General features: G+C 39.1%; 1 protein-coding gene across 1 annotated transcript; it reads right to left on the reverse strand.

Annotated features, from left to right (window-relative positions):
* Positions 1-6,276: 6,276 nt before the first annotated feature.
* On the reverse strand, positions 6,277-7,248 carry LOC110151067 (olfactory receptor 11L1-like). The gene has a single exon (XM_020914307.2). The coding sequence runs from the start codon at positions 7,246-7,248 to the stop codon at positions 6,277-6,279; it is 972 nt and encodes a 323-aa protein (XP_020769966.2).
* Between the last annotated feature and the right edge of the window lie 7,758 nt (positions 7,249-15,006).

Consider the following 15,006-nt stretch of genomic DNA (forward strand, 5'->3'; position numbering starts at 1 on the left):
GAAGGAAAGATCAGTTTTAATTCCAATCCCAAAAAAGGATAATGCCAAAGAATGTTCAAACTACCATACAATTGCACTTATTTCACGTGCTAGCAAGGTTATCCTCAAAATCCTCCAGGCTTGGCTTAGCAGTACATGAACCAAGAACTTGCAGATTTTGAGGAGGCAGAGGAACCAGAGATCAAATTGCCAACATTTGTTGGATCACAGAGAAAGCAAGGGAATTCCAGAAAAATCATCTGCTTCACTGACTACTTTAAAGCCTTTGATTGTGTGGACCACAACAAACTGTGGAAAATTCTTAAAGGGATTGGAGTGCCAGACCAACTTACATTTCTCTTGAGAAGCTTGTATGTGGGTCAAAAAGCAATAGGTAGAACCAGACATGGAACAATGAACTGGTTCAAATTGAGAAAGAAGTGCTGCAACAAGGCTGTATATTGTCACCCTGCTTATTTAACTTTTATGCAGAATCCATCATGCAAAATGCTGGGCTAGTTGAATCACAAGCTGGAATCAGGAATACTTGGAGAAATATCAACAACCTCAGATACACTGATGCTACTATTCTGACATCAGAAAGCAAAAAACTAAAGAATCTTTTGATGAGGTGAAAGAGGAGAGTGAAAAAGCTGGCTTGAAACTCAACATTCAAAAAACTAAGATCATGGAATCTGGCCCCATCACTTCATGGCAAATAGTAAGGAAAAAGTGGAAGTAGGGACAGGCTATTTTCTATGGCTCCAAAATCACTGCAGATGGTTACTGCAGCCGCCCCCCCCCATTTATTTTTATTAGTTGGAGGCTAATTACTTTACAATATTGTAGTGGTTTTTGCCATACATTGACATGAATCAGCCATGGATTTACATGTGTTCCCCATCCTGATCCCCTCTCCCCCCTCCCTCTCCATCCCATCCCTCTGAGTCATCCCAGTGCACCAGTCCTGAGCACTTGTCTCATGCATCCAACCTGGACTGGCGATCTGTTTCACACTTGATAATATACATGTTTTGATGCAGCTTTTAAATTAAAAGACACTTGTTCATTGGAAGAAAAGCTATAACAAATCTAGACAGTGTATTAAAAAGCAGAGACACTGCTTTGCCACCAAAAGTCCTTGTGGTAAGAGCTATGACTTTTTCAGTAATCACATGCAGATATGAAAGTTGGACAACAAAGGACTGAGCAATGAAATAATGCTGCTTTCAAACTGTGATTCTGGTGAAGACTTTAAATGTCCCTTGGATGGCAAAGGGATCAAACTAGTTAATTCTAAAGGAAATCAACCCTGAATGTTCATTGGAAGAACTGATGCTAAAGCTGAAGCTCCAATACTTTGGCCACCTGATGCAAAAAGCCCAGTCATTGGAAATGACTCTGATGCTGGAAATGATTGAGGGCAGGAGGAGAAGAGCATGACAGAGAATGAGATGGTTGGGTAGCATCACCAACTCAATGAGCATGAGTTTGAACAAACTCTGGGAGATAGTGAAAGACTGGGAAGCCTTGTGCACAGCAATCCATGGTGTTGAAAAGTTTCAGACATGACTTAGTGACAGAACAACTACATTTATACATATACCACAGTTTCCAAATTACTGTAGGCTTTATGTTAAATCTTGTAATTAAGCAGTGCTCTTCTGAAATCCTTAGGTATTATGTATTCTCTGACTATCCATCTGGAAGATCTCAAAAGCTGAAAATTCAAATATATTTAATTAAAAATATGATGTGAATAATAAGATAATAAACATAAGAAATAAAGCCAAATCTTGTTTTGAGTTACTTTCTAATTAAGAAAATCACCCCAGAAATTAAAAGACAAAATCTCATATAGTGGATACATAAAAATTAAAAAGATTCTTGTAATGAAAATCAACATAAAAGTTGAAAGTAGGAAAAAAATATTTTTCTCTACATTTAAAATACAAGAGATTGATATATCAAATGTTCCTAAAAGTTTGACAATTAATAGTGTTTAACTTCAGAAGAAAGGACATTATGTTGCTATTCAATTGCTCAGTCATGTCTGACTTTGCAACCCCATCAACTGCAGCATACTAGGCTTCCCTGTGTTTCCCTATCTCCTGGAGTTTGTTCAGACTCACATCCATTGAGTTAATAATGGTATCCAACCACTTCATTTTCTGTTGCCTCCTTCTCCTCCTGCCCTTTATCTTTTCCAGTATCAGGATCTTTTCCAATGAATCGGCTCTTTACATCAGTTGTCCAAAGTATTGGAGCTTCAGCTTCAGTATCAGTCCTTCCAAAGAATGTTCAGGATTGATTTCCTTTAGGATGGACTGGTATGAACTCATTGCAGTCTAAGGGCCTCTCAAGAGTCTTCTCCAGCACCACAGTTTGAAAACATTAATTCTTAGGCAATCAGCCTTCTGACCAACTCTCACATCTGTACTTGACTACTGGGGAGGCCATAGCTTTGACTGAATGAACCTTTGTTGGTAAAGCGATGTCTCTGCTTTTTAATACACTGTCTAGGCTGTCATAGTTTTTCTTCCAAGGAGCAAGCATCTTATAAATTCATGGCTGCAGTCACCATCTGCAGTGATTTTAGAGCCCAAGAAAATAAAGTCTGCCACTATTTCTACTTCCCCCCATTTACTTGCCATGAAGCAATGGGACCAGTCATCATGGTCTTTGTTTCTTAAATATTAAATTTTAAGACAGATTTTTCACTCTCCTCTTTCACCTTCATGAAGAGGCTATCTAGTTCCTCTCCACTTTCTGCTCTTAGGGTGCTGTCATCTGCATAACTGAGGTTATTGTTATTTCTCCCAGCAATCTTGATTCCCTCTTGAGCCTCTTCCAGCACAGAATTTTGCATGATCTACTCTGCATATAAGTTAATAAGCAGGGTGACAATATACAGCCTTGTCACTCTTCTTTCCCAATTTTGAACCAGTATATTGTTCCATGTTTGGTTTTAACTGTTGCTTCTTGACCTGCATGCAGGTTTCTCAAGTGGCAGGTAACCACTGATAGATCCACCTCTTTAAGAATTTCCAGCTTTTTATGATCAACACAGTCATAGGCTTTAGCATAGTCAATGAAGCAGAAGCAGATTTTTTTTCTGGAATTCCCTTGCTTTATCTATGAGCCAATGGATGTTGGCGATTTTCTCTCTAGTTCCTCTTCTTTTTCTAAATCCAGCTTGTACATCTGGAAGTTTTCAGTTCATGTACTGTTGATGCTTAGCTTGAAGGATTTTGACATTACCTTGCTGGCATGTGAGAAGGCTGAGGGTGGAGTGACCTTTGAGAAGTTCTCACTGAGCTTCGCTGGTGGCTGAGATGGTAAAGAATTTTCCTTCAATGCAGGAGACTGGGGTTCGATTCCTGTGTAGGGATGATTCCCTGGAGAAGGAAATGGCAACCCATTCAATTTTTCTTGCCTGGAGAATCCCATGGACAGAGGAGCTTGGTGGGCTACAGTCCACGGAGTCACAAAGAGTCAGACACTATTGAGTGACTAACACTTTGCTAGCATATGAAATGAATGCAATTGTGTAGTAGTTTGAATATTCTTTGGCATTACCCTTCTTTGGGATTGGAATGAAAACTGACCTTTTCTAGTCCTGTGGCCACTACTGAGTTTTTCAAATTTGCTGGCATATTCAGTGCAGCAGATTAAGAGAGTCATCTTTTAGGATTTGAAATCACTTCACAGGAATTCTGTCACTTCCACTAGCTTTGTTCATAGTAATTCTTCCCAATGCTCACTTGACTTCAGCACTCCAGGATATTTGGCACTAGGTGAGTGATCACATCATCACGGTTATTCGTGTCATGAATACCTTTTTCATAGTTCTTCTGTGTAATCTTGACACCTCTTCTTAATATCCTCTGCTTCTGTTAGTATCGTGCTACTCACTCATTCGGGTCCAACACTTTGGGACCCCATGGACTATAGTCCATCAAGCTCCTCTGTCCATGGGATTCTCCAGGCAAGAATACTGGAGGGGATTGCCATTTCCTTCTCCAGAGGATCTTCCAGACCCAGTGATCTGAGCCACCTGGGAAGAACTGCTAGCAAGCGTCTGTCAGGTCCATACCACTTCTGTCCTTTATTGTGCCCATTTTTGCATGAAATGTATCAGTGTGCAAAAATTCAGATGACTGATAATCTCCAGCTTCAAGTGTTACAGTGTTTATAACCTCTGTAGAGACAGGCTGCAGAGTGATGTTTGAAGAAATTTTGCAGAATAGTCATGTAATTCTTTGGTGTCTTATTCCTTTCAGTGAGGAAGTGAGTAATGATTTGCTTGGAATATTTACAAACTCACTTTTAATATACAAACAAGCATAAAAAAGCAGCAGTGTGAGGTAGGAGGTAGATGGGACCCCCAGGGTAAAATGATTTGAAATTCATTCCCTAAGGACTGAAACTCCAGAATATTAATAGCAGGACAATTGAGAGAGGAGGCTGGGCTTTGCCTAGACAGAAGACTGGAGAATATGTATTTCTCTTTCTCAAAGTCAGGAGACCTCCTCTACTACACTTGTGCAGAAAGTCTCTTTGGAGTTCAAAAGGGGAGTGATACTAAAGGATGCCTTACCCATACCATAGATCTTTTCAGTGGAATTTATCTTAGCTAAGACATGCATGCGCACACATGGGAGTATCTTGAGATATACCAAATATAGACTCTGAACAAGGCAAATCAAAGTTATTAAACAAAGCAAACCCAGAAGAAATGTCCTATAAAAGTAATTTAAACTACCATTAGGGTGCAATTCAGTGACTCTCTGAATCTGCTCATGTCTATCCACAGGTACCGAACTCCTTTATCCTCCTAATAAATACTTGTTTCACTACTCTCCATCTTTGTGGGAATTATTTTTCTGCAAAGTGAAATGGCCAGAGTCTTGTCACTAACCTCTGCCTAGCAGTTAGTATTTGGTGATCTCACACTGCAACCTGACTTCAATCTCTGATTGTGAACTGAAACCCTGCTTCAAGCCACTGAAGGCCAAGGCCACCTGATACCAAGTGGAATTCCATAGTATAAAGCTTTCTACCATTGTATAAAACTACCAATAATTTAAAGACAGAGCCACCAGAATTCATGAAGTTGATCCATTAGCTTTCAAACAGATAGGAGCCAACTCCCAGCAAACCACTCTTCTTGACTCTTTGAATTCAAATTCTATTTAATTAAAGTGATAGTCTTCTGAGATTTTCTGCTATTTTTAAGAATGGTGGGGTTTATACTATGTCACTCCAAAACATAACATTTTGGCATGAGGATACTTCAAGCTAAAAGCAATAAAGACAGCCAACTCAGAAAAAGCATTTTGCTTCCCCTTTAAGTGACTGAAAGAAAATGTACATTCCCTCATTCTTGGGGAATATCTGCAATTATAAAGGAAATTTACATTGGAAAGGGTAGTTCTGGGAGCTGGTGATGGACAGGGAGGCCTGGTGTGCTGCAGTCCATTGGGTTGCAGAGTCGGACATGACTGAGCAACTGAACTGAACTTTCCTTCTGCCAGTTATTCTTCTATCTCCTCTTCCTCCCTCTCCCGCCCTTCCTTCTCTTCTTTCCTATAATTTCATTAAACAACAGAAAAACTCTAAATCACTATACTAAATCTTTGGCACTTCAAAAATCCTCCTTTGCTTTTTCCTGTCACTAGAAGATAATTCAGGTCAACACATATTTCATTTATCTTTTCTTTTTTCATTCATTCATTTCACAGCTATTTAACAAAGACCAATAACATCAGGAGCTGAGTCTACAAGACCAATTTCCTAATAGTATTTAAAAGATGTATAATTTTCTGTACACAGGCTTATGAACTTAAGAGTAACCCTTTTGTAGAATCTGAAAATATTATATATGTAATCTTCATGCGTTGGAATTACACAATCAGATTCCCATAAAATTGAAAGAAAGCATCCAGGACAAAATTGTACCCAAAGTAGTTTGAAAGAGGCAATTTATCTTCTGAGCAGTTGTTCGCAAAGGGTCATGCAGACACTCTTTTATTATGACTTGTGGAATTTCAGTTCAGTTCAGTCACTCAGTCATGTCTGACTTTGTGACCCCGTGGACTGCAGCACGCCAGGCTTCCCTGTCCATCACCAACTCCTGTAGCCTGCTCAAACTCACGTCCATTGAGTTGGTAATGCCCTCCAACTAACTTGTAGAATTTAATGTAATGAAAATAATGGCATTCATGTTTCAAGGCTCTGAACCTGCCATTCATGTTTCCTGAACTTAATTCACTGTGTATTCTATATTGATTTTCTTTATCTGATAAAGAGATTTTCCTTCATTCTTACCCCATAGATGCCACAAGTTCTTCTCATGACTTTTCTAAGAGCATCTTTGAAGTCTTTGTTCCTCAAGCTGTAGATGACAGGGTTCAACAGTGGAGTGATCACAGTATAGAAGACAGAAACAATCTTGTTGATATCTGGTGACAGGTGGGCACTGGGGCGAACATACATGGAGATCATGGTCCCATAGTAGATAGTGACAACAGCTAAATGAGAACCACATGTGGAAAAGGTTTTCATTCGGCCAGAAGCTGAAGGAATTCTCAATATTGATGACACAATAAAAACATAGGACACCAGTGTAAGAATAAAGCAAATGCACAGCACAGCAATTGACAGGATAAAGATGACCATCTCAGTGACATAAACACTGGAACATGAGAGCTGCATGAGGGGCGGGAGGTCACAGAAGAAATGATTGATCTGGTTGGGCCCACAAAAGTCCAACCTGGAAATCATTAGAGAGGGCAGAAATCCTGTGCCAACTCCTGTCAACCAGGAGATAGCCACCAACTTGGTGCAGATCTCAGGACTCATCAGAAAAGAGTAGTGCAGTGGACTACAGATTGCCAGATATCGGTCATAGGCCATCACAGCCAGAAGAAAGCACTCAGTGGCCCCGAAGAATACAAAGAAGTAGAGCTGTGCTATACAGGCATGGAAGGAGATGGCGTGGCCCTGAGAGACCAGAGTGGCTAGGAGAAGGGGCACAATGGTGGATGTATACCAGATCTCCAGAAAGGAGAGATGTTTGAGGAATGTGTACATAGGTGAGTGCAGCCACTGGTCCTGGCTCACCACGACAATAATGACAATATTCCCTGTCACTGTGAGAAAGTAGATGAACAAGAAAATGATAAAAAGCAAGGTCTGCCACTTAAGAAGGTTCTGGAATCCCAGCAGCTGAAACTCAGTAACAGTGGACAAATTTTGGGACTTCATTGCCTGTAGAAGAGGAAAACATTTTGGAAAAGCATTGTTTGCAAGGCATAAAAACATTTATAAATACTGACATCTGGAACTTCAGAGACTAATTTTTAAGTTAGTTCAGATCTTTAGGTACTGCATTATAGAAGAGCAAATGCATGATTTCATCTTGCTTTGAAAGAATACATCTTGAGATCAGAAGCTGAATATGGATATGAAATCTTGGAAAGAACCTCAGAAAACTTCATTTGTTGGATTCTTTGAATTCTACAAGTGGTCTCAGGTTCAAAGACATAGGCCAAAAAGGACTCTGACTAAAATCAAACTTAGAAACCAATGATAATAGCAAAGTTAAAAAAAAAAAAAGTCAAGCACATAAGGAAGCAAATACCTTCCTTTTCTCATATGTGGGCTTTGTCTGAAAAAGAAGTTAGACATAGCATAACTCCTAAGATACCTTGGGAAAGTTTCTCCTTTCAAACAATATTTAAGGATAACCTGCTCTCCGTGTGCATGTGTGTGTGTACGCTTTTGTGAAGCCTTGTACTGAGCTAACTTGTACCTTCACTGCTGTCCGTGTCGAGCTGGATACCATGCTCAGCCACTGTAATCACTCCTTTCTGTATACACTTCAGTTCAGTCAGTCATGTCCGACTCTTTGTGACCCCATAGACTGCAGCATGCCAGTCTTCCCTGTCCATTACCGACTCCTGGAGCCTACTCAAACTCATGTCCATTGTGTTGGTGTATATATTCAACAGTATTTTCCTTTGAAAGTGAAATGAAAGTGAAATTCACTCAGTTGTGTCCAACTCTTTGCAACCCCATGGACTATGCAGTCCATGGAATTCTCCAGGTCAGAATACTGGAGTGGGTAGCCTTTCCCTTCTCCAGGGGATCTTCCCAACCCAGGGATCGAACCCAGGTCTCCTGCATTGCAGGCATGTTCTTTACCAGCTGAGCCACAAGGGAAGCCCCAATTTTTCCTTTGCTTCCATTCAGTTCATTGTCATAACCAATTTTGTTAGTCAGCATTCACCTGCCATACGTGAGTTTTCTTTCTGTAAGGGAGGTGAGAGACAATAAGGTAGCCATTTTAAATTTACAGCCAATGGATTCCAATGCATCCTTATTGCTTGAAGCATTCATTCTATATGTCCTTTATCTATTCACGTCCCATTTTCCTTAGTAATTGCTTCATAATGTTCTTCTGTTTTCAAACTCCCAACACTTTCTCGTGTATCTATACCTTCAGCAAAATATTAATACCTACTGTACTATTAAACAACAACAACAAAATAACCAGAAAAACAAAACTGAAATCCTCCAATGGAAACAGCCAAACTCTCAGGCCACTAAATTCCCCGACTACCTACCCTGAGTTCGTGTGCATCTGCTCCCTATTTCCTCCTCTGAATAAACAGTGTAAGCCCAGGTTAAGGCAAATCCCTCTACAGGTGCTACATCCTCCCACGTAGTTGAAGGTATTGCGGGTATCACTCCCCCTTACTCCCCGAATAAACAGTGGCACCCTCTCAGTTGGATCATTTCCTCAGCTTGTTAGCATGCTGGTTTTCTCTCTCTTTTATAAAGGCAATCAGAGCAATAAAACGTCTTGATGCTATTCTCTTCTCCAAATACTACTTTCATTTGTCTGTTCATTTTAATCCCTTCCCTTCTGAAAAGTATCGTCTCTATTCACTGCCTGTATTCCCTCTTGAATCCACTGAATTATGCTTTGCCCTCTTCAGGACAGCAAAATCATTCTGCTGCACTATTGCCCTTCAACCATTCATCATCCTTCCTAATCATTCTGATGTGTTGATGGTATGGAACATTTGATCTTTCCCTCTTTCTGGGGCTACTATGCATGACCATGCACTCTCTGAGTTCAGCTATAGACTTTTCTTTCCACATTTTATCCATTTCCTTTTTCTAGCATCTCCACATCCTCTAATCTGTAAAATATATGACTTTGAGGCTGAACACCTCTCAATCTACCTCATTTTCCTCATGATTTCAAGATGTCTCTTGATTTTAAATGCTATCACTTGGACTTTAACCCCCCTAAAATGTGAATCAAGCCAGAATATAAGACTCATGTAAGCAACTGCCCTCAGTGGTCATGTATGGATGTGAGAGTTGGACTGTGAAGAAAGCTGAGCGCTGAAAAATTGATGGTTTTGAACTGTGGTGTTGGAGAAGACTCTTGAGAGTCCCTTGGACTGCCAGGAGATCCAACCAGTCCATCCTGAAGGAGATAACTCCTGGGTGTTCATCGGAAGGACTGATGTTGAAGCTGAAACTCCAGTACTTTGGTCACCTCATGCCAAAAGTTGACTCATTGGAAAAGACCCTGATGCTGGGAGGGATTGGGGGCAGGAGGAGAAGGGGACAACAGAGGATGAGATGGCTGGATGGCATCACTGACTCGATGGGCATGAGTTTGAGTCAACTCCGGGAGTTGGTGATGGACAGGGAGGTCTGGCGTGCTGCGATTCATGGGGCCACAAAGAGTCAGACACGACTGAGCAACTGAACTGAACTGAACTGAAACAACTGCCCTATTTGAAGTGCATAGTGACACATTCAAACAGCATCTGAAACAAAACAAACCACCCTGCATTCCTGCCTCACCCCCAGTCTCCTCTAAGTAAGTCTCTCTCATCTCATGAGGTTCCTCCATCCTCCCACTTGCTCAAGCCAGAATTAAATTTGATTCTTGTTTGTCACAGACCCAGTATCAGATTTCTCACCAAAATTGCCTGGCTCCACCTGAAAATATATCTAGAAACTGTTCACCATTTGGCAACTACATCGCATCCTCCCCGGGGGAAAAAAAAAAGTTCCATTTATTCTTACCTGGATTGTTCAATAGACTCCTTGCAGTCCCTCCACAGCTACCTGTCCTTCCTTCTTCAGTAAATCCTCAGTAAAGTAGCCAGAGTGAAACTTTTAGAACAGAGTATGCCATTCCTCTGCTTAAAGCCCATAGCAACACCCAGATTCTACAGGAAACATAAATATCACTGAAGTGTTCCTGATAAGTAAACAAAACAATGTTGCCAATCAGCTTATTCACCTTTCATAGTTCTCCATTTTTGCTATGTTTTGCTTTCACCTGTAATACTTGGCTAAAGTCACTAGGAATATTATATTCATTTGACAATGAAAAATTCATGTAGAGTAAAAATGGTATTTTAACAAAATCCATGTTGGGCTTTCCTGGTGGCTCAGATATTAAAGAATCTGCCTACAATGCAGGAGATTTGGATTCAGTCCCTGGGTTGAAAAGACCTCTGGAAAAGGGAATGGCTACCCACATCAGTATTCTTGCCTGGAGAATTCCATGGACAGAAGAGCCTGGTGGGCTACAGTCCATGGGACTGCAAAGAGTTGAACATGACTGAGGGACTAACATTTTCATTTTTCAGGCATTTGTTACCAGGGACACACTAATGGATTTCTCTTTTTTATCTTTTCATTTCTTGTAAGTATATTACCATGGGACTCAATTAAATATAAACAATGAGTAGATTAAAAAAATAAACAAGGCAAATAATAAGGCCCCACAGGGAGCCCACAGGGAAAGCAAAAGAGCATTGTATTATGATTGACTAAGTTTATAAGGCATTTGGCTCAATTTCCTAGTCATATAAAATTTCTCCCATTATGTGAATCCAAGGGAATAAGGAAGCTGAACTTTACTAACCACCATTCTTTGCTTAAATACTTTCAGAAATGAGGAACTCAACCCCTAACGAAATAATGATCATTTACTGATTATTTCCAAGAGTTAGAATCACCTTAACTGCATTGAGCTAAAAAAAAAAATATATATATATATATGTTTTCTAAAATGCTGTGCTGAGTTTACTTAGCACTAGAATAAACAGTGTAACCTCAGATCTAATGCTGTAGTTTTATTATGCAAATTATATGTATGAAATTATACAAAAATAAATATAATCAAGAATGTTATTGTTTTTATATGCAATGTCGCACAGAGTCATCTAAATGGCCTTTGGCATCTCAAGACATTTTTGATTGCTTTTCAGCTATTACAGTTTTATATGCTAAACAATTTAGGCAAGACAATTTGTCTCAAAATAGATAGAGTATCAGTAAAGGCTAAATTACCTTGGTAATGAGGAATAGTCTTTAGAATTCAATATATTTACCCACAACAACCAAAATAAAATTTGTGTCATCAACACCAAACATACCATTTAAATTTCTTTAGGAAAAACTTCAAGCCTGTCCACAAGAACCTCCCCTACCTGTCAATAACCACAGTATGAAGAGCCCTAAATCATGGATACCGCATCTGCCTTGCCCTCCTGGAACCCAAATGTGGGCTGTGCTTTTTTTCTTGAGTGGAAATTTGCCATCTTCTGTTGGAGTTTGATGCTGTGGAAAGCAGACTTTTCCTTTCAGTAACTTTGTGTTTCTTGGGACCTGGCTCTTCTGAGTATTCTGTTCCCCAGATTTTTTTTTTTTTTCTGTAATTTGCTAATCAAGCTAGTGGAACCAAAAATGGAACCAACCTTCTGAGATTCAACTCTGCCCACTGAGGTTTATATGTCAGTAACACTCAGGATAGATGCAAATCTTAAACTCTTTTGAAAGTATATTTTTAAAATCTAACTTAGTATCAATCCTAGTGATGTTTGACTAAAAGTTAAATCAAATGAAAAAGTGTGTTTTTTAAATCTAGCAAGCAGGTAATTAGTGAGAGGGCTGAATGTATGAGAGCTGGGTTTTGTTGCATGGTATTTCTTTATCAAGCTTTAATTACAGGTGTGGCTAAATTTAAAAAAAAGTCATGACTGAAATGATTGTTTTCATTCATTCAATTAAAGCAATCTATACACAAGTTCATTTTGAGTGTCACTCTGTCAGTCTAACCAAAAAAAAAAATACAACATGTGAATCTGAGAATCAGGGGATGAGTTGGAAAAGAAAAAGATTTTAATCCATCCATAATATAGCAGGATTAAAAAAATCAAGTGTCTATTTAATTAAAAAGATCTAATTTATTACAATCCCCTGGAAGAGAGCATGGCAACCCACTCCAGTCTTCTTGCCTGGGGAATACCATGGATAAAGAAGCTTGGCAGTCTATAGTACATAGCGTCACAAAGAGTGGGACATGACTGAAGCAATTTATTAATATTTTTAGTTGTTTATATATTTTAATTTAAAATAAAATATTAAAAGATTGAGCAAATGAAAAAAGAAAAACAAATTACAATTGCACTTATTTTGGATGGGTTTATCATTAATTTATTCAGCATATATGCATTTGGCACCTACTATGTGCTTGGAGCTCATCCAGGCATTGGAATTCACCAGTGAATCACACAAACACTATAGTCTGAAGAGGTAGGCTGACATAATTATTTATTGGTATTTGACTTACTTAATATCATTAAAAAAATATTTAAACTAATGATTTCAAAATAATGTGATTAATGTTATATATATATATATATATAAGAAGACTTCAAGAAGTAAAGAATATGCAGATTAAAAATGTATCCTTTTCAATACCTATAGTACTGTCTCCCAGAATTAGCCACCTCATACTTTACCTTCCATACTTTTTTGTGTCCCACAAGTGGAGTAGTATAATTGAGTTACTACTGTATAGCCTGGGCTTCCCTCCCGGCTCAGTCGGTAAAGAACCTGCCTGCCATGCAGGAGACCTAGGTTCGATTCCTGGGTTAGGAAGATCCCCTAGAGAAGGAAATGGCAACCTACTCCAGTATTCTTGCCTAGAGAATCCCGTGGACTGTAGCCTGAGGTCGCAAGAGTCGGACACGACTTAGCCACTAAACCACAACCACCACCACTGCATAGCCTCTATCTTGGCGTGCACGCATGCGTGCTATGCTGCTTCAGTTTTGTCCGACTCTGCAACCCTACGGACTGTTGCCCGCCAGGCCCCTCTGTCCATTGGATTCTTCAGGCAAGAACGCTGGAGTGGGTTGCCATGCCCTCCTCTGGGGTATATTCCTGACTCAAGGACCAAACCTGTGTCTCTTACGTCTCCTGTATTGGGAGGTGGGTTCTTTACCTGTAGTACCATCTAGAAAGCCCCAGTATCTTGGCATATTGGCAGATAAATTTTTAAGCCTGAATCTTGCCCCTTTTTGCAGAAAATTTTACAGATAATTTACATCATAAATCTCACATAGGACATGGCATATATTATTTAATTCATTCAAGAAGTTATAGGGGGCCCTTACTCTATGAAGCCCAGAGTAAAAGACTCTGGAATAAAAATATGAATGAGATAATATTCTTTTCCTTGAATCTATCAAATGACCTTAAAAATTGTTAATGTAAATCCATTTTAAAGTATAACATTAGGGAGTAAATCTCCTTTTGTTAACATGTACATGTGATGATTGGAGCCCATATGCACAGAAAATAGGTCAAGAGCCAGCATTTCTTCCACTGCACAGATCAGTATCTTAGAAACCCTAGGTTCTCACTCACAGTCACAAGAAAACTTCTCTGCTTCACATTTTCTCTCTGAATTCCCTCCAAAGAACAACGAAGTACTCTGGATGTTGGCACCCCTTGCAAAGCCAATGAATGCTGAGGTTGTGTCTACAGAGGATATTAGACAACCTTAGCTCAGTGAACAATCAATACAGACTCTGGGGAAAAGGAACAATAAAAATGCAGGATACAACTGCTGAAATGAAAATCAACAATGGGATACTGCTTAGCCATTTACATGAATGAAATAATGCCATTTGCCACATCATGGATGAACCTAGAGATTATCACACTAAGTGAAATAGGTCAAACAGAGAAAGACACATAACATATGACATCACTTATATGTGGAATCTAAAATAAGATACAAATGAACTTATTTATAAGATGGAAACAGAGTCACAGACATAGAAAACAAATGTATGGTTACCAAAGGGTAAAGAGAGGGATAAATTAGGAGTCTGGAGTTAGCAGACATAAACTATTATATATAAAATAAACAATAATGTTCTACTGTATAGCAGAAGGAACTATATTCAATATCCTATAATAAACCATCATGGAAACGAATATGAAAAATAATAGTTATGTATATGTATTTATCTATATATATATACCCATATCCATATCTATCTAGCTAGCTGAATCAGTTTGCTGTATACCAGAAACTAGCACAACATCATAAATCAACTATATTTAAATAAAAGACAAAATTTTTTTTTAAATAATGGAAAAACTGAAAAAAAAAAATAAAAAAAGCAAAACCAAAAAACAGAGATCCTTTTAAAAACCACAAGCAGGAAGGAAAGTGCTGACTCAGTTGCTTTTGAGGTTTGTGCTGGCTGGTTTTTTCTTTTTTTCTTCAGTACAGAGTGAGCTGAATTTGGGACTAGGAGATACTAAATTCTCAAAGCTGAGGCAAGTGTATGGTCAGAAAGAGCTGGGAGCCTTGTTGAAAAGGACTCAGGCTAGGAAAGAAAACATGGATGCCCTGGAGAGATAGTTTCAGGAGCCCAAAGCCACTATGTCAGGAAGTCGGGAAAGAAACAGGGAGAAATGGTCAGAGGAGGAGGATCCTGTATTGTTAGAGAAGGCAGAATACATGCGAAGTGTAGTATTAGAGAAGGATAATGGCAGGAATTGAGGATGTTAACTAAAAGATTTAGAACTATGCAACCTGAGTCAGAAATGGAGTTAGGGTAAAGATCCTGGAAGAGGTGCACTAAAATGTGATTGTATCAGCACAAAGACATGTTTTATTCA

The sequence above is a fragment of the Odocoileus virginianus genome, chromosome 3 (genome assembly GCF_023699985.2).
Source record: "Odocoileus virginianus isolate 20LAN1187 ecotype Illinois chromosome 3, Ovbor_1.2, whole genome shotgun sequence".
Lineage (NCBI taxonomy): Eukaryota > Metazoa > Chordata > Mammalia > Artiodactyla > Cervidae > Odocoileus > Odocoileus virginianus.

What these genes read in the sequence shown, in the direction of transcription:
- LOC110151067 (XM_020914307.2), bottom strand. Translation starts at nt 7,248, where the DNA reads ATGAAGTCCCAAAATTTGTCCACTGTTACTGAGTTTCAGCTGCTGGGA.